Source organism: Aricia agestis, chromosome 6, assembly GCF_905147365.1.
Source record: "Aricia agestis chromosome 6, ilAriAges1.1, whole genome shotgun sequence".
NCBI classification, from domain to species: Eukaryota; Metazoa; Arthropoda; class Insecta; order Lepidoptera; family Lycaenidae; genus Aricia; species Aricia agestis.
Genome location: NC_056411.1, coordinates 3,432,272 through 3,450,830, shown reverse-complemented (window position 1 = coordinate 3,450,830; position 18,559 = coordinate 3,432,272). Strand labels below are relative to the sequence as shown.

The window sequence follows — 18,559 nt, the reverse complement described above, 5'->3', positions numbered from 1 at the left end:
TGATTTCTTAAAATAAAACATCGATTTAGTAACAACAACAAAGAGAACCAAAACGAAGAATAGACAAATTGGAATGTCATAGGGCAGAAAAATATACATAAGATAAGTTTAATGATGTTTTCAGGTACACTGAACATTATTTAAACATATAATTGTTTTAATTAAAAAATTACATACAATTTAATAATTAATGTATTCGCCACATAGGAACTTGATTTTGGTATGTTGGCATTTATGGTAGAATTTTTATTAGTTATAATAATTGTACCCCGTAGATGAAATATTCTTAAAATTAGTCTTATCTACAAAGTTTTAAAATATTTTTATTAAGTAGTTTTTTTTTTTAATTTTAGACATTGTCACGTGACATATGTCACTGTCATATTTTAGAGTAGCGCATTTAAATAATGGCGCGTTTTTGATACTCTAACTAATCATAACATTCCTTTATAAGGGATTTTAAATACATATTAATATTGTCAAATAATTGTAATAAAACAATACAACCATATAACGATCACTACTATAGCTTCAGGGGTGCCACATGCCACATAAAATTCGCCCATTTTTTTAGCAGTTATTTGTTTGTACTTGTAAAATTGTTATGTTATGATCTCTTCGCGGCAACCATTTAGAATTCAATTTAGATCTTTCTGTATCCAGCAGATTTCTTGAGCTAACATGTTTAGCTGGTTTATATAAATACGCAATTATTGTAATCGATTTCACAAGTGTTCAGACAGAACTTAACTTTTTTTTACATCAGTAACCAAATAAGTCTAAAATTATCTTCAGTTGTAAAAGACAACTTTGAATTGTCAAGACCCGTGAAACTTATTACAATAATCAGTAACAACAGTAATTACTTGGTGGGAAAAGTCGATTTTTCTGGTGGGTTAACGATATTCTTCGATTTCGGGTCTTTTGATATGATGTTAATCGATTACGACATCGATGTTGGTCGATAAATCGAGAATCGAGATGTTATTTGATTGCGATATCAATTATATCAAGAATCACGATGTTATTCGATTACGATATCGATGTTAATCATAGAATCAAGAATCGATTGCGATATCGATGTTACTCGATTATATAATCGACAAATATGTTACGTATCTGCGTGTGAGCTTAGCGCACGGCGCATTCTCGCAGCACGTAGCAGGCGCGCTGCGCGGGGGTGGAGCCGGCACGCAGGCCCGGGTGCAACTCGTCCCACGGGCAAGGACGCCACAGGAAACCGGTGTAGTCGTTCACTTGCTGTAACGTAGAATAAAATAATTATTTTGAAATAACGCTCGAATTTATTGACTTATCTTGAGTTGACTCGAGTTTTTGTCGAGTTAGCCAACTCGATTTGAGTTTGACGTTAAAAAAACGGTGTAGAGCGCGATTTCTCCGCTGCATGTGGCCTTTAATATCCCCCCTCATTTCATTGACATTTTACACCGACTGGCGACCTTATAAGGCTGCGTTTCCACTGAAGCGGAGCGGAGCTTAGCGGTGCCGAATTGACCAATCGCGCTATTCCAGCGGAATGACAGCGAAGATTTCGAGCACGGTGATTACTAATTCTCACGGCGTACCGATGAAGCTCATTAGCTATGTCCACACTATGCGCTTTCGTCTTCAATTTTCGACATCTTCTTTCATTCAACTTGAATGCGTCAACGAACGCAACGCCAACATTGTAATTTTTTAAGTTTTGGATACGGTCAGAGGGCATGCGTCGCGGGCATGCCTCACGTTCGCTGTTGACTGCGCTATAACGCATGCCCTTGACGAACAGAAAAAGGCACAGTGTGGACAAAGCTATTTGGTATGTTTTTTTCTTTTCGGTCTTTCCCACTTATCATATAGCTAAATATTTGATTACACCACCAAGACAACCACAGAATAATTAAAGTAAAACACCTTGCGTCATGTTGTGCGTGTGACGTCACTCACCTGCAGGTGCGTCTCGTGCAGCGGGCGTGGGCGGTCGTGCGCGTGCACACGCATCATGCCGCCGCCGAACCGCTCCGAGCGCTCGTACACGGCGGACACCTCCAGCGCCTCGAGCGATTTGCGAAGCCGCACCAGACCCACTAGTTCGTACTGCCAGATCCAGTAGCCTGCACACGGGATAATTTAAAAGACAATTAGGAATATTTCGAAAATATTAAATGATCTTCTATTAAATATTTTCATAACCTGTTTTATAATTTGAATAAACATATTTAAATTATTTATTTATATTATAAATTATAATAATAGAAAAAACATGCAACATACGCCAAGTCACTCTATTTTCATTATAAATAGGAAATAATATTTACGTACCGTGGAGCACTAGTCTTCTCAAATGGATGCACTGCCAGCAGAGAAGTATCAACGGATTTACGTTGGTTGTATCGAACTGAAAATGTAGAATAGAATATTATAAGTTTATAGTTTTGAGTGCTAGTTGTTACACAAATAGGTTATTTTAGGTACTATCGGTTGGCGAACGGATTTAGGGCGGAGCTAGCACGCAACGAATACGTCATGAACACGCCACCGCAGCTTCGCACCGAACACGTCACGGACACGTGGCGGTTACGCAAAGTTTTTATATCGTGTTTGTAGCTAGTTTATAAAGCATAGAACGCTGCTATCCTGCGACGTATTCGCGGCGCACTGTGGCGAGTTCATTGCTCTCATTACGCCGCGAAGCCAAGCGCTAGTATGATAATCATGACTCTATGTACTATGTAGCACTGACCTCCGTCTCGGGCAGGTCGTCGGGGTCGATGTGTCCGGAGGGGTCGGCCTCGTACGGGCTGTCCACCCACACCAGCTCCTGCAGCGTCGCCTTGAACAGTCGCACCACGTGGTTTATCATCGGCGCGTACAACTGAAAATATAATCAATTATTATGTACGGTATAATTTTATATGCCATGGAGGCGTTGAAATACACATGTTTGCTGTTTTTGTACACTGGGACACCAGAGACGGAGTGCTGCCATTGTGGACACACTTACATACATAAAAATAGTTCCTAAGGAGCTTGCCAGATTTTATATGTCAATAATATGAAAATGAGTATTGAAGTATGTAATTAATATTTTTAAATATTGTTACTTACCGTTTTACAAAACATGACTTTCAACGAGACCAGATACAGCCCCTCCGTGAGAATACTGTGCATCACATCGTGCATCTTACGCTGAGGAACATTGATCTGAAATATTTGAAAAAAAAAATAACGTCATTAAACATGTAAAACGTCGAAACGTCGCCGCTGGAGCGACGCACCGCAACGCGACGAAGCAATTACGATCTTAGGGTCAAGGCACAATGCGTTGCGGCAGGTAAGGGCCCTTCCACACGAAGTTTTTACGCTCGTTTGTTTCGATACAAACGCAAGTTGAACGCTCTGCAAACGCAAGGAAGCCGACACGTTTTAACTTTATATCTTCCAAAACGCAATGAAAAGGCGCAGAAGACGAGCGCAGCAGAAACGCGCGTCGTCAGTGGGCAAAAAAATACGTCATGTGGAAAGGCCCTAAGGTAAATTGACCCTTAAGTTCTGCCTACCACGTTGACGGCGACGCGTAGATCGCGCGGCCAGCAGACGCGTGGCAGGCGGTGCACGCGCCGCAGTCCCACGTTGAGCGTCAGCTGCGACAGCCGCAGCTCCGACAGCGTTTCCACGTTCACATTGTTTATCAACTCGTAGTCCACCGTTAGGAACTGAAATAAGATCAGGTTGATGGGGTTATTAAGAGTGCGTTTTTACCAAGGCTGCGCTGCGTTTGTGTTTTTTAGAACTAAATAACAAAAGAATCGCTTCAACCATAAAATTAGCTTAGTGCAGATTCTACTGGATCATAAAAGAAAAGAATGAAGCATTGCACCGGTAAGGAAACCACCACCATTTTGAAGATGTTAAACTTCTTACACACTGTTACAGTTGACCGTGGTTTTTCTGTCATTTCATAGAGGATAATAATATTATGTATAAAATATGGAATGTTTTAAAATATGATTTTGTATACAGATAGGTTAATACTTATATAATTTAAGAGTAACATTGTCCTACAAATAGAACAATCCATATTTTAGGACCATCAAATTAAAGTATTAAATCCTTTCTATCTCTCTTAGCTACCACTTTCAAGATTTTTCGCAAATAAATTGTAGTTCGTCTTATCAAAATTAAGCTACTCACAAAAAATTTCCTTGATAGTAATAAAAAAAATTTGTTCTACGGAACCCGGACTATAAGGTATTTTCAGAGATAAAATAACTACTTTGACTTACATGCAGCGCAGTAAAGTTGGATATGACGATGTTGGAGCGGTACGCGTAGGCGTCTGCGGGCGGCGCCGCTGGCGTGAAGTGCAGCGGCTTCGCGTATTGCTCTACTAGCTTTTGCTGGAAGAGGACAGAACGTTATTATATTTGTTGTCTCTTTCTGGGCTAGGAATGAGGGAGTTTTGAATATTGCTCGACATTTCTTGCTAGAAGAAGACAGTATGTACTGAACACAGTCTAACTAGACAGGGTACAATCACGACGTCTAATCCCATGCTAAGTAAAAACTTGTGTTTTTTTTTTTGTTGTCTTTGACATTTGTTGTCTCTTTTTGGGCTAGGAATGGAGGAGTTTTGAATATTGCTTTACTAGCTTTTGCTGGTGTGCTGGAATAAGACATGAACGTTTCGCCAAAATTCGTTTATAGCGCGAACTAGTAATGGGAATTAATGCTATTTTCTATTAATTTCATTAACTTGCTAATTTTGATGTCACAGCATGCTAAGTATTATTGCTTTGCTATTTGCTAAAAACGCGGCATCGTGAATTATCGGTTCGCTTCGCACCGCTCGCATCGTGTATTATTTCGCATCGAGTGAAAAATACCAATTCATTAACAGTAAGCACCGCGGTGCGAAACAGCGCGCACGTGATTTTTATCATGATCGCAGACTGTTGCTGCGCACGATAATATTAGCAATCGTAGTTTTTAGCAAGTACGATTAATTTAATTATTGCTAATAGGCATTTAACAATTAATTATTATTGCTAATGCTATTTTTATCAACACTAGCGCGAACCGTACATTTTTTCGGGATAAAAAGTATCCTATGTCCTTTCCCGGGACTCAAAGTATCTCCATACCTTTCAGCAAAATCGGTTCAGTGGTTTGGGCGTGAAGAGGTTACAGACAGGTGTCTGTCTGTAACCTCTTCACGCCCAAACCATTGAACCACTGAACCACGCCCAAACTTTCGCATTTATAACATTAAGCGACTACGGTTTTATACTATGTAGTGAAGTATGGATACTCACCGAATAGCTATCAACCTCGTTCCTCAAAGGTGACAGTTCGCATCCCAGCATCATTAGTCGATGCAAGCAGTCAGCGTGCTTCAACATTAGACTCTCAGTCAGGACCCTAAAAAACAGATGAGTTAGTATAAACTTAGGTAACAACAGTCACTTACTTTCTTGTTAAAATTTATTTTAACCCTATCTTGTTTAACGTGTACGTGATTATATACACAGACATTAGACGTACAAAGCATAGTTTTCAGGCAGGATTAGAAGACAAAGGGCGTAGACCTTGTTTAAGGTATATGCTGCTACATTTTGACGTGGGATAGCCATGCTTCGGCACGAATGGGCCGGCTCGGCCGGAGAAATACCACGCTCACAGAAAACCGGCGCGAAACAGCGCTTGCGCTATGTTTCGTCGAGTGAGTGAGTCTACCGGAGGCCCAATCACCTACCCTTTTCCCTTCCCTACCCTCCCCTATTAACCTATTCCCTTTTAAAAGGCCGGCAACGCACCTGCAGCTCTTCTGATGCTGCGAGTGTCCATGGGCGACGGAAGTTGCTTTCCATCAGGTGAGCCGTTTGCTCGTTTGCCCCCAACTCTTTAGTAGAAGAGAAAGCTGAGTTTTCTTAGGGAAGTGTCAGTGTGGCGACATGCCAGTTTTAGACGACATTCTATAATAATGCAAATCGTAAGAGGTAGGAAAAGTCGAATTGGGACCCTCCGCCACTGGGCCACAGTTATTATCCACAGACATAAGCTAGTTCCGTGGCCTAGTGGGAAGACCGTTGGTTCGCACTCGAGAGGATGCAGGTTCGATCCCGGGTGGAGTGTACCAATGAGACATTTTCAGATCTCAAGTACATAGTACGGACGCTCTTTCAGTGAAGAAAAACATCGCGAGAAAACCCGCACATGATTGGTTTCAGATGTATTGACTTGCCCATTCCTATGGACTAGGCCGACTATGTTGCGAGAATGCGGTATGCGCTTGGGTTACTTCGCTCTAAAAATGCTGTATAAAACTATAAATCATCCACAATGGATGAAAAGGCCTTATAAAATATAAAATTCTGATGTCTGTTCTGTTATAAGCTAGTATCTAACATCTCTTACACAACACATACCGGTTGAGTCTCACGATGGGGGCCTGTTTGTTTTGCAACAGATACGTCGGCCCGATGAATATCAGCTCGTGCAGTTTGTGTGTGTCCAGGTACCTGAAATTAAAAAAAAAAACTTTAATATTGTCTTACAAGGATGTTTTGGGAAGTAAAAGCCGCCATCTTTTTTGTGACACTCTAAGGTCCGATTTCATCAACGATTGTTAAAGTTAATACTCGAATTAGCATCGCATTGCCCCTTTCGTTTTTCATATGAATTAAAGAGAAGACATGCCATTTTAACAAGCTGTTAACACAGACGTTGGTGAAATTGGGCCTAAGGAAACATTTTCACACCCAGTCTCCCCTGTTAATGGAATTGTTGAAATATATTGCATAAATTGTAGCTGGCAGTAGAGCTAGCATCATTTTTCAACAGCTGTTTCGTATCCATACCCCCAAGATATTGTCCATGCCCCAAAACATCCTTGAAGGTCTATACGAAAACGGACGATATAAGTACAGACATATAATATAACCTCCTCCTTTTTGCAAGTCGGTTAATTAATAATTTACTTCTAACTGTAATATAGTTCGTTCCAACTTCCAACAATTCCTATAAGTTGTGTAACATTTTCGTGACGTCAACCAAAACGGTAACCAACTTTTTGCTGAAATATTACTTGCTAAACTTGGCAATTGGCATTGTTACCGCAAAAAACAACTGCAATGTTAATGCCCTCGACATAATAACGATTAAATGAAACTATATACTTTTAATTTATTACAGTATCATAGTTCACACCGGTTACGGTGACGGGGGCCGGTTTATAGAAACCAGACCAGTTACGCGCATGATTAGTTTTATAGTGCCCAAGTGTGTGCGCAGTACACAGGAGCACTCTCTTCTATTACCGTCGTAACTCGTAACCAAGTGAGGCAAAGGACCGACACAACTGGCGAGAGATCGGGCGCAGAACCAACTTTTTACATGTCCCATCTCTTTTGTAAGACAATCAGGTGATCAACCTACATTTGAGCTAACTACAAATCGGGAACAACAGTTTTCTAATGGTATAATCGAACCTACGACCTCATAGCCACGCTTTTATCCACTGATCCACAGAGGCGATACATACGTGACGATAGTCCATCGATCATGTATGACGAAATTTAAAAGTTTCTCTTACGAAAGGAAAACTGTAATGTATTCACACTAATATATGTACATACATTGATTACACATTTCGATAATATTATGTATGCAGATGTAATGCTCAAATACCAGCAGCATGAAAGTTAGTCTGAGTCTGATAACTGTTATAATTCAATCGAATCTAACTAATTATAATTTACGATACCAATTATATATATATATATATATATATATATATATATATATATATATATATATATATATATATATATATATATATATATATATATATATATATATACATATATATATATATATATATATATATATATATATATATATATATATATATATATATATATACACAAGAATTGCTCGTTTAAAGATATAAGATACTTTATCCATAGGTTTCTTCAAAGTTCCTGGGTCATGGATATGTATTAAATATGTGTATCATATCATATAATAAAAAATCTTAAAGATATGTATAGTATAAAAAGTATTAAATATATATCCGTTGTCTGGTACCTGTAACACAACGTGTGTGAAGCGTCGATAGATATTATTATTATTATATTATTATTATAGGTACTCAATACCGAAGCATCATAATGTCAGCATAATATTATATTATCTTTACGCCTAATCCATTGACCAATTTTTAATAATCTTTGCTCTCGAGGTGGAGATCCATACTATCCATACTGATATTATTATTTATTAATTGCGAAAGTATCACGTCATAGTAGTCTGTCTGTCTGTTACCTCTTTACGCCCAAACCACCTACCATTTTTGCTGGTATTTGGTATGGGAATACTTTGAATGGCGGAAAAGTACATACACAAATTTTGGCATAACGGAGTTGCAAGCGTACATATAACAAGTAATTGTAGCATTCAAACAAGAACCTAATCCCATTTGTATTAATTGTATTTGCACAGCTTTCTCCTACAGTCGTTACACAAGGTATTAACATTTATAAGTCTATTAGGCAATATTCAGATTAACAAGCTAAGAAGTCGGAGTAATAATTATTATTCGAGTTTGGACTTGAAATAGTTGAAGATGTTTTAGAATATTGATCTAGAATACTTACACCAGCGTTGCCAGACGTCCCGATTTTGGCGGGACGTCCCGATTTTTTCATTAAAATTAAATGTCCCGCGCGGGACAGGCTCAGTCCCGCTTTTCGGGGAAAGTCCGAACATATGTGCAACGTGCTGATAAAGAAAGGAGCGTAATGAAGATAAGAGTGTGGGAAGTAGAGGGGTGGATTTTCTTTGGCTACTTTTGCTATCTATTGTCTCCAGTCTCCACTGACATCCATTATACATTGTATAATGATGGAGGTCAGTGTTTGTCCCGTAAACGTTATTTAAAGCAAATCAAAAGAAAAAAAAAACTTTCGATTTTTTATCTTTTTTATACTTTGTGCCGCTTTTGACTGAAGAATCCCGCTTTTTCACTCAAAAAGTTCCAAAGTCCCGACTTGGCACAAAAAAAATCTGGCAACGCTGAATTACACATAAAGCCGGACTATATTCGGACTATTAAATTTTCAAATTCAATATTAAAATTGTTTATTTAGAACAGATTTTTCGATTAATAAAACTTCTTGTTTGTATATAATTACTTACCGCCGTACTCAGAGATATTAAGTTATGATTAACCTTCAATTAAATGAAGAGTTTGACAGATAATGTATGGAGCTTATGTCAAAATTTTGAATTAATTACATTTAGAGTGCGGCAGTTAGTTTGCAAATAAAATCTTTGAATCTTCTATCGTGTTATGCATAATATGCACGGGCCGCACCAGCGTAGTGCCTCGTAGTTCGTGGTTAAAACGATACGATTGGATGATCTGCGTGTATCGTCCAATGGATGGTATCGTCTCATAGCACGAAGCTTCGTACGATAGACGCATGTGCGGCCGCGGCAATACACAAACACATGCTGTGACACATGAGAACGTGCTGCCTCTGGCGTGCCGCGTGAAACGTTGCAGAAATATAATATTATGTCATATTATGACCGGGCTGGAAAAAATATCAAATCACGCTAGCCCCATCTACACACCCCGCTATCCTCCCAATCGTAATGATTCCATGAATCGTGCCTGCATGAATTGTACTTTGCGCTGCAGCTAATAGTGAACAATATCGCGTAACAACTGTTCCCGCATTATAGCACGAAAGCAAAGGTCGTAAGTCCCAAAAATGTTTTTAATCATTACTTAAAAATTAAATACAATACTAATATTTCCTTTAGCCATTATTTTATAAAGTGTGTGATTGTAGTAGTGCAAGTTATTTAATGATAGTAACTCAATAAGTGTAACATATTTGTTGAAACTCCCAGAAAGATTCATAATTTCGAAAAATAAAACTATCGAGTCAAAGTAAGTGAATCGTGTTTTCCGGCAAATATCAGATAAATATACAATGATTAAATAAATCTCAATTTCATTTAAGCCAATCGTCTTCCGGGATCGTTAAGCCTCGTTTCCACTAAGCAACAATTCACGCGCAACATGCTGGACAACAAGTTGCCCAACATGTTGAAAGTCAGCGCGGGACTTTTGATGAACAACGTTGTCTGTCTACGCATCTACTTTACGTCAGTCGTCGCCAACATGTCGCCAGAGGAACTTGTGTTGATTTTAGTGGCAGTGGTTATAATTTTTTTTATAGTATCTGTGAGCCCATAGACGTTCATAGTTTTGGTACAGTTCGCTTAATTTGAGCACTTGTTCGTTAGACCACACTACGGACATTGTTGCGCGCGTCTCCACTTGACGACAATTGATGCAATTCTCTTTAAACAAACAACAAGCCGCGCGTCATGTTGCGCGTCAGCTGGCAACATCGCGCGCTGTTGTGCAGCGTTGCCGTACATGTTGAGCGTCACGTGTCGCGCGCTAAATGTTGCCTAGTGGAGACTCGGCTTAATACTTAATAGAAAACACAGCAAAATGTTACACCCGCTCTTAACAGTGCACGAGCAAAATAAACAAGAATCGAAGTGTAGTAAATCGATCATCGATGTCGATTGAGTCAATGTGTAGAGAAATTGTCAATTGATTTACAGGCAGAAGGCGAGCCGCGTGATCTTACCTATGGGTGAATTTGACACAGCCTGATCAAATTACGTTGGTCCGACATCCATTGTACTATTATCTATTCTGTGTCCATACTTAATATTATAAATGCGAAAGTGTCTGTTTGTTGTTTCTTCACGCCTCAACCGCTAAACCGATTTTGCTGAAAGGGGTACGAAGATTTTAGCCGACCTACTTTCGCTAAATGTGTTTTTTCGCGTTCACAAATATTTTTTTCAAAAATGGATAGCTAACATCAATACAAACAAAACATAATCTTACACAAAACCACGTAAAGAGTCACATTTTGAAGATATGAGCTGCTAAAGTTTTACCAATTTATGATATATTGCAACTTTAGATAAATGATTGGTCTCGCGGTCGGCCTCGGTCTCGGTCTCTCAATTATTTATCTACAAAAATCTTCATACCCCTTTGAAAATATATTTGAGCCCCGGGCACTCCCGGGAAAGGACACAGGATACTTTTTATCGTTATTATTTATTTATTTTTATTTATTTACTATTTAACGAATTCTGGTGCAACGGAGTTGCGGGCGTCATCTAGTTATAATATTCATTGTCTCCTTGTAGTTAGCAAAGATAGACTTAATGAAAGTCTCAAACGCGGAACATAATGTAAGGACGCCCTCACAAGCTCCAAGGCTTATTAAAGTTCAAGTAAACAACTCAAGGCGAAGCTATTTCCTAGTGAAAGCAGAAACTATTAACTACTAGATGTCGCCCGCAACTCCGTTGCGCTAAAATTAGTACGGTACGTAACGGTATATTTTTCCGAGATAAAAAGTATCCTATGTCCTTTCCCGGGACTTAAAGTATCTCCATACAAAATTTTAGCAAAATCGGTTCGGTGGTTTGGCGTGGCGTGAAGAATAAAAAACATACAGACACTTTCGCATTTATAATATTAGCATGGAATTTTATACGTGGGACAGCCATGCTTCGGCACGAATGGGCCGGCTCGACCGGAGAAATACCACGTTCTCACAGAAAACCGGCGTGAAACAGCGCTTGCGCTGTGTTTCGCTGAGTGAGTGAGTTTACCGGAGGCCCAATTCCCTTTCCTATCCTCCCTTATTCCTTTCCCTTCCCATCCCTACCCTCCCCTACTACCCTATTCCCTCTTAAAAGGCCGGCAACGCACGTGCAGCTCTTCTGATGCTGCGAGTGTCCATGGGCGACGGAAGTTGCTTTCCATCAGGTGACCCGTTTGCTCGTTTGCCCCCTTCTTTCATAAAAAAAAAATATGGATAGGATGCTATCAGTGTCACATCCCTACTAAAATTTTATTAATGCGAAAGATGTATCAAAAACGACTTGGATGAAATCTTTTGATTGAATTTCTTCGCAACAAACTTGCTAAACCGACACGACCGAATCGATGCATGAGGCATCAAGCATGAGGCATGGATCATATTTCTTGTCAGTCAGGGTTTACCAAACTTATTTTGGCTAAATTATGTTTTAGCGCCCCCATTGTTTCAATTTAAAATGCATCCAGATGAAATATACCACCCCCAAGTCTCTACACAACGCCCCCATTTTTTTTTCTGGGTCCCACACCCTTTAGACTTTCAGCACCCACAGTGGGACAGTTTGGGAAAGGCTGGTCTACATGTCCTTACATTTGAAAACAGTGGTACTCAAAATTTTTTACATACGGGGCGCAAACATGTTTCGGTCTTCATGTCGCAGCCCGCAACCAAAATTTTTTATTGTAATAAATGACCTTTTTCGAAATTAGCGATTTTAAACTGGATAATTTTTGAAGACTTTCACTACGACTTTGCACTATTTTGCCGGTGGGCTCGAATTTTAAAATGCTTTAACTTTACAAGGGCCACAGATAAAGTTTCGGCGGGCACCATGCGGTCCGGGGCCGCAGGTTGAGTATACCTGCTTTAAAACAACAATTTTTACCAATGTGAGACATCTCCAAGACGAAATTAAAGGTAAAGTATAAACCCTGTTGGCTCACAGCTACATTATTGACTGCTACAGAGTTAATAGACAAACAGACAAAAAAATAATTATATATGTATACTCACTGCAGCAGTATGTGGTTCATGAAGTAATCCAGGTCTTCCTTGTTGCTGTTTACGTATATGTGGAGCTTCTTGATGTGTCTCTTGAACAGCCTCGTCAGCAGTATGTTCTTGTCCATCTGTTTCACTCGTAGTTTCAGAGCATCCCTGTAAAAAAATTATAAATTGAAATACACCAACTAAAATTAAATGAATAAGGACAACTTGCAAATAGTTAAAAAACTTGCAGTTTCCTTTCAGCAAAAAATTTTGCTGAACTTTAAATTTTTACAATATGATGATTGAATGATAAATTAGTAATAACCTTAATTATGTAAGATAATTAAATGATTACCAATTTAGAATATAAAAAATACTTAAAATAAAGGTTAGTTATGACATAAAACAAATAGTCTTGTTGGTCTTAAATCTGTCTTACAACTTGAACCTACTTGTACAGGGTACAGTTTTTTTTTTCTGAATAAATTTGAATCAAATATTTTCAGAACGTTGAACTACATGTTGCCTACCACCGGTTCGGGAACCAACCCGGCGAGAAGAACCGGCGTAAGAAACTCGCACGGGGCCACTTTTTAGTAAAAAAGTGGAAAATTTGTCTTTTAAAAAATTAAATTTACAATGTAAATAACTTAATCTACATGAATACACAATTGTAAGTCACATATAATAAATGTAGAAGCAGCCTTGCAAGCAGCCATCCTACTCCCAAGATGTGCTATCGTTTAGGAAATCATTGACCGTATAGAAGGCTTTGGCACACAAACGTTCTTTAATTATTTTTTAAAATATATTAATTGATAGATTTTGAATGTTTTCCGGGATTTTATTGTAAAGGCGTATACATTGACCTTTAAAAGATTTACTTATTTTGCTAAGTCTTATCACTGGTATTTCCAGCTTCTGCCTATTTCTAGTGTTTCTACCGTGACTATCATTTTTAGTTTTAAATTTAGTTAAATTCTTTCTAACATACAATACATTATCCAAAATGTATTGAGAAGCAACAGTTAGAATACCAATTTCTTTAAACTTTTCTCTCAGAGATTCAAAAGCTGTCATTTTATAAATTGAGCGTATAGCTCGCTTCTGCAGCACAAAAATTGTATTGATGTCGGCAGCGTTTCCCCATAAAAAGATACCATAAGACATTCTACTGTGAAAATAACTAAAATAAACTAGTCTTGCCGTGTCTTTATCAGAAATTTCCCTAATTTTTCTGACTGCATATGCTGCAGAACTGAGTTTACCTGCAAGATTAGCAATACGAGGACCCCACTGTAATTTATATCTAAGCTATCTAATGTAATGCCTAAGAATATAGTGGAGTCCACCAAATTCATTTTCTCATCATTTAATAGTAAATTGGTTTGAACTTGCCTAACATTGGGCAAAGTAAATTTTAAACATTTGGTTTTGTTAGAGTTTAAAAGTAAGTTATTAACATTAAACCAATGTACTATTTTTGAGAGAGTACTATTTACCTCGTCATAATTTGACTGCCGTCGCTTCACTTTAAAAATAAGTGAAGTGTCATCAGCAAAAAGTACTATCTCATTATCCTTAACTAGATAAGGTAAGTCATTAATGTAGATGAGAAAAAGAAATGGTCCAAAAATGGATCCCTGTGGTACACCTAATTTTATTTTGGTCCCATTGGATCTTTTACTATTAACTTCAACCCTTTGAGTCCTATTTTTGAGGTAAGAAGTCAAAAGGCTGAGTGCTGAGTCCCTTATGCCACAGTGGTGCAATTTTTTGACTAAATTAGCATGCTCGACACAGTCAAATGCCTTAGAGAGGTCACAAAAAATACCTAAGGCATCCTCTGACTCCTCCCAAGCTTCAAATATACTACAAAGAAGACCTATACCAGCATCAGTTGTGGAACGACCCTTAGTAAAACCGTATTGGTTATTGTGTAATAAATTATTTAAATTAAAATGTAACAGTAATTGCTGTATAATTATTTTTTCAAATATTTTACTAATAGTTAAGTTTAAGACAGTTGTGAGATAGTAAATAGTTTAACAGCCATTCTAACTTACTTGTGCCCTTCATATAGATGCATGGCACTCCTCCAGTGCCGGCATGTGGACATGGCGGCCAGAGCATCTGCTGTGTTCAAGTTCTCTAGAACACATCTCAGTGGAAGCAGGGGAAGGCTCCCCCAGTCAGAATCCATCTACAAAAAAAAATAATCTGTATATATAAAAATGAATTTTCAATTGTGTTAGTAACGCTACACTTAACGATATTCTTATATTCTTAGAAGTCCAGGGAAGGTTTTAAAGTGACACAAAGTTCATCGGGACAACTAGTCTTATATATAAAAATCTCGCGTCACAATGTTAGGCCGCATACTCCTCCAAAACGGCTTTACTGATTAAAAACCAAATTTTATACTCATATTCAGTAGGTCTGAGAATCGGCTACTGACTACTTTTTATATTGATAAGTGCATTTGTTAAATAAATAATAGTAAATTATTATAACTTGAGACTGACGGTGACCATTGTTTGAGCGACGGGATAGCGATGTATGTTGCTATGGTGACATACTTATTTAGTCACTTCAACAATACGGGTGAAATACTTTAAATTATGGCAAAGAAATGTTTGCCGGGACTAGTAAGTATAATATATAATGTAATATATTAGCTAGTAAGTATTATATATAATGTAATATGTTCTATACAGATATTAATTCTGGCAAACTGTTTACAAAGTCTTATTGCTGGCACTTACTGCATACCGCCAAAGATATTTTGATTCCATATTCTGGTAACAATAATTGAGTTTAATACTAAGTGGTAGTTCACTTTCTATAATGTACTTTAGGGTCCTTCAGTAACTGAGAGCTTACTTAAAAAAGTAGATGATGACTAAAAGTTAACGGATATTCTTTAAATTAGGAAAATAGATCATGTACCTAATAAAAGTTGAAAAGTTAAGTACAGTATGTACTTAATTGGAAAAAAATCTTAAATAGGTATCTACGTTTTTATAAATAAAAGTAAGGCTAAAGGCTACGTAGGATAACATCAGTAGCTGATAAAGAAATACTTAAGAAACCTAATGATTACAAAACTCAGCTGTTTGCTAAAGGGTGTGACGACGTAACTTCTAAAACAGCTGTTCTTGAGAAAGTAGGGTAAACTTGTCATTTAGAACTAGGCTGTATATTGAGCGTAAAAAAATAATTTAATAGGTAAAACGTAATAAAGATTCATTCCAATAATATTAATACTAATATATTATGTTTTATCAACTATTTTTTATAGTTTTTTTCAAACTACAAAGGAATGTCATCTAAAATATCAATAGACGAAACTTACCCTTGTGTAATAATGGTTATTCCTTCTTTCTCTGCCTTAGGTAAATAGCTTTAATGAAATTGAACACTTGTAAATTTTATTTTAAGACCACTGAGTTATCGTTTGTACTATCAGTAATAATAAAACGAATTTTCAGAAACGAATGAAAGCTCTACGTAACAACAAACGACATGTTTGTTTCGAATTTCGATTATATTTGGGGTTGCCAGGAATATAGTTCCAATTTACACAGTACACACGTTGATTTTTTAAAAAGTTTTTTGAAACATCAATATTCATAATTTTAATATCCTGGTTATCTTCGTATCACTTTCCTCCAAATATAAACTTTTCCTGGACTTCCACGAACATTTTAAGACTAAAATAATTATTAGCTGCCCAAGATCGGGATGGTTGGCGCTCATTGGGGGAGGCCTACGTTCAGCAGTGGACGGCAATAGGCTGATGATGATGATGATGATGAATTATTAGCCAAATCGGTTCAGCCGTTCTCACGTTTTAGCGAGACTAATAATATAATATTTGCTACCTCTTTATAACTAAACCTCTGATGCGATTTAGATGCGCAAGGCCCAGGAAAGGACGAAAGATAGTTTATGATATTGTGCCAAAAATGTACGGTTCCCATAAGAATTTCTATGCAATGAAGATAAATGCATCAACTCGTTTTAATTTTTAAAAAAAGTTTTTTTTTATTTTAAATTATAATTTATTCCTGGTAGTTTCGAATGGGGTTGGCAACTGTCAAAGTGGCGCTATAGTAGCTTTCACCTTGTAGTTGTCAAAGTGTATGGAATTAAAAGGGAATTTTCGATTATTTTAAATAAATAACATGCCTAAGATGTGTGAAGTCCCGTTTTGTAAAGAAATAGGTGCCCACTATAATTCCCAAAAGATCCTAATATGGCTAAGATGTGGCTGAAAGCTATAATAAGGAAAAACTTTAGGCCCGAAGTTAGGCCCCATAAAAATGTAAACATTTCCATGATTCCGACTTCCAAAACATAAGTATTTATCAGGTATGTCATTATTTTAACTATATTTTGTAAGTAAATCATAATATATAAGTAGACATAGTTTGTTTCCACACATGTTTTTATAATATAAAATTATTATTTTAGGTCTCAAGAATCAACACAGACACACAGATACAGATACTACAGATACCCTGCCCAATGAGCTAATCATTCATACTAGCTCATACAAAAATAAAAATATTATTAAATTTTTAGTAGGCTCAACCCCAGGTGGATAATTATTGTTCTCAAGAGTACGGCGGAGCAACAAGTGACCGTCAAAATATGATACAGTGAAGTCCTTTAATAGATAATTAGTGTCAAGAAGGAGACTGTATTATAATGGCAGACAGGGGTTTTAATGTTCAATCAAATCAAATAGGTCTTGAATCTTTGCAATAAAAAACATAACATTTACTATTAACATACCTACTTTTTTAAAAGGCAAGTCACAAATAGCAGGAGTTTTGCTAAAACATGACCAGAAGCTTGCCAGGCAATGTGTGCACATTGAGAGATTGATAGGTGTAACAAAAACATATAAAATTTTACAAACTCTTTTTGTGTGCTAAAGGTAGCATCAGAAATATTTTTTATTTGTTTTATGTTATGTAAGTTTGGAAATGTATTGTTGATAATAAAAAGTACAAAATCAATGTATGTTTTATTTATATGATCTTATATTATAACAATGCTTTAATCCAGTTTCATCACATTAATGCTTTAAAATTAATATATTACAGATATAGCTGAATAATAAGTTTTTGTTTCTTAAAACTAAACTTGGTTTAGTTATAAGAAACAAAAACTTGTTTACAGTTAGATTCCTGTGCTATTCCACTTTTGTGAAGCTTTAAATTTACTTCATATTGCAGCTGCTTCATAGTTTTTTGCAATATCCTTTAATAAAGGTATTTTCCCCCATATTAGAATCCAAATCCTCTTGCTAAAACAAGGTAGGTATCGGGACTCACACAATGCCTTAGCTGCACTTATTTTCTTGCCATCACTAAAAATAGTAATAAAATATTATAGGTGATTATAGGTATTTGATTGAATTGTAATGAAAATATTTGTACTTGGGCTATGTATACTTACAAGCAAAATTACTGTTGTATGTGAGTTTGGGTTACATGAGGTAACAATGAACTAGCATTTATGTCTCTAGATATGTCCTAACATGAGGAACTTCCATCACATCGTCAACGGACTGATTCTCTGCACTTCCAAAATTGAAATTCCGGTAGTAAAGTTCCAATCTACAAGGTGAAAAAGTTAAGAATAAATAACAACAACAGAAGTTATAATTCAAGCTCCAATTGTATATTTACTTAATATTGTTACGTAACTTAAAAATATTTGTAAAAAGGTACACATTTTTTCCATTTTTTGGCTATAAGTGCCTAATTTTATTGGAAAAAAATGAAAATCAAATATTTTTGAGGTTATACCTTTCGACTAATTCTGCCCGTCTTCCGTTAAGC

The 18,559-nt window shown here is 36.9% G+C and overlaps 1 protein-coding gene across 1 annotated transcript; it reads right to left on the bottom strand.

The window, feature by feature from the left end:
• Positions 1–204: 204 nt before the first annotated feature.
• LOC121728061 lies at positions 205–16,230 on the bottom strand. Its single transcript, XM_042116166.1, has 12 exons — positions 16,060–16,230; positions 14,771–14,907; positions 12,729–12,872; positions 6,429–6,521; positions 5,316–5,421; positions 4,287–4,400; positions 3,561–3,716; positions 3,109–3,204; positions 2,744–2,875; positions 2,323–2,398; positions 1,948–2,114; positions 205–1,260 (listed from the first exon to the last, which is right to left on the bottom strand). Exons 2-12 carry the CDS (start codon positions 14,905–14,907, stop codon positions 1,132–1,134), a joined length of 1,350 nt encoding a protein of 449 aa, XP_041972100.1. The 5' UTR covers positions 16,060–16,230; the 3' UTR covers positions 205–1,131.
• Between the last annotated feature and the right edge of the window lie 2,329 nt (positions 16,231–18,559).

Coding starts and splice junctions, on each gene's coding strand:
- LOC121728061 (XM_042116166.1), bottom strand. CDS start 14,907: ATGGATTCTGACTGGGGGAGCCTTCCCCTGCTTCCACTGAGATGTGTT. Junction 6,522..12,728: donor ATGAACCACATACTGCTGCA/GTGAGTATACAT, acceptor TTTTAATTTCAG/GTACCTGGACACACACAAAC. Junction 2,115..2,322: donor GAGAAGACTAGTGCTCCACG/GTACGTAAATAT, acceptor TCCCGTGTGCAG/GCTACTGGATCTGGCAGTAC.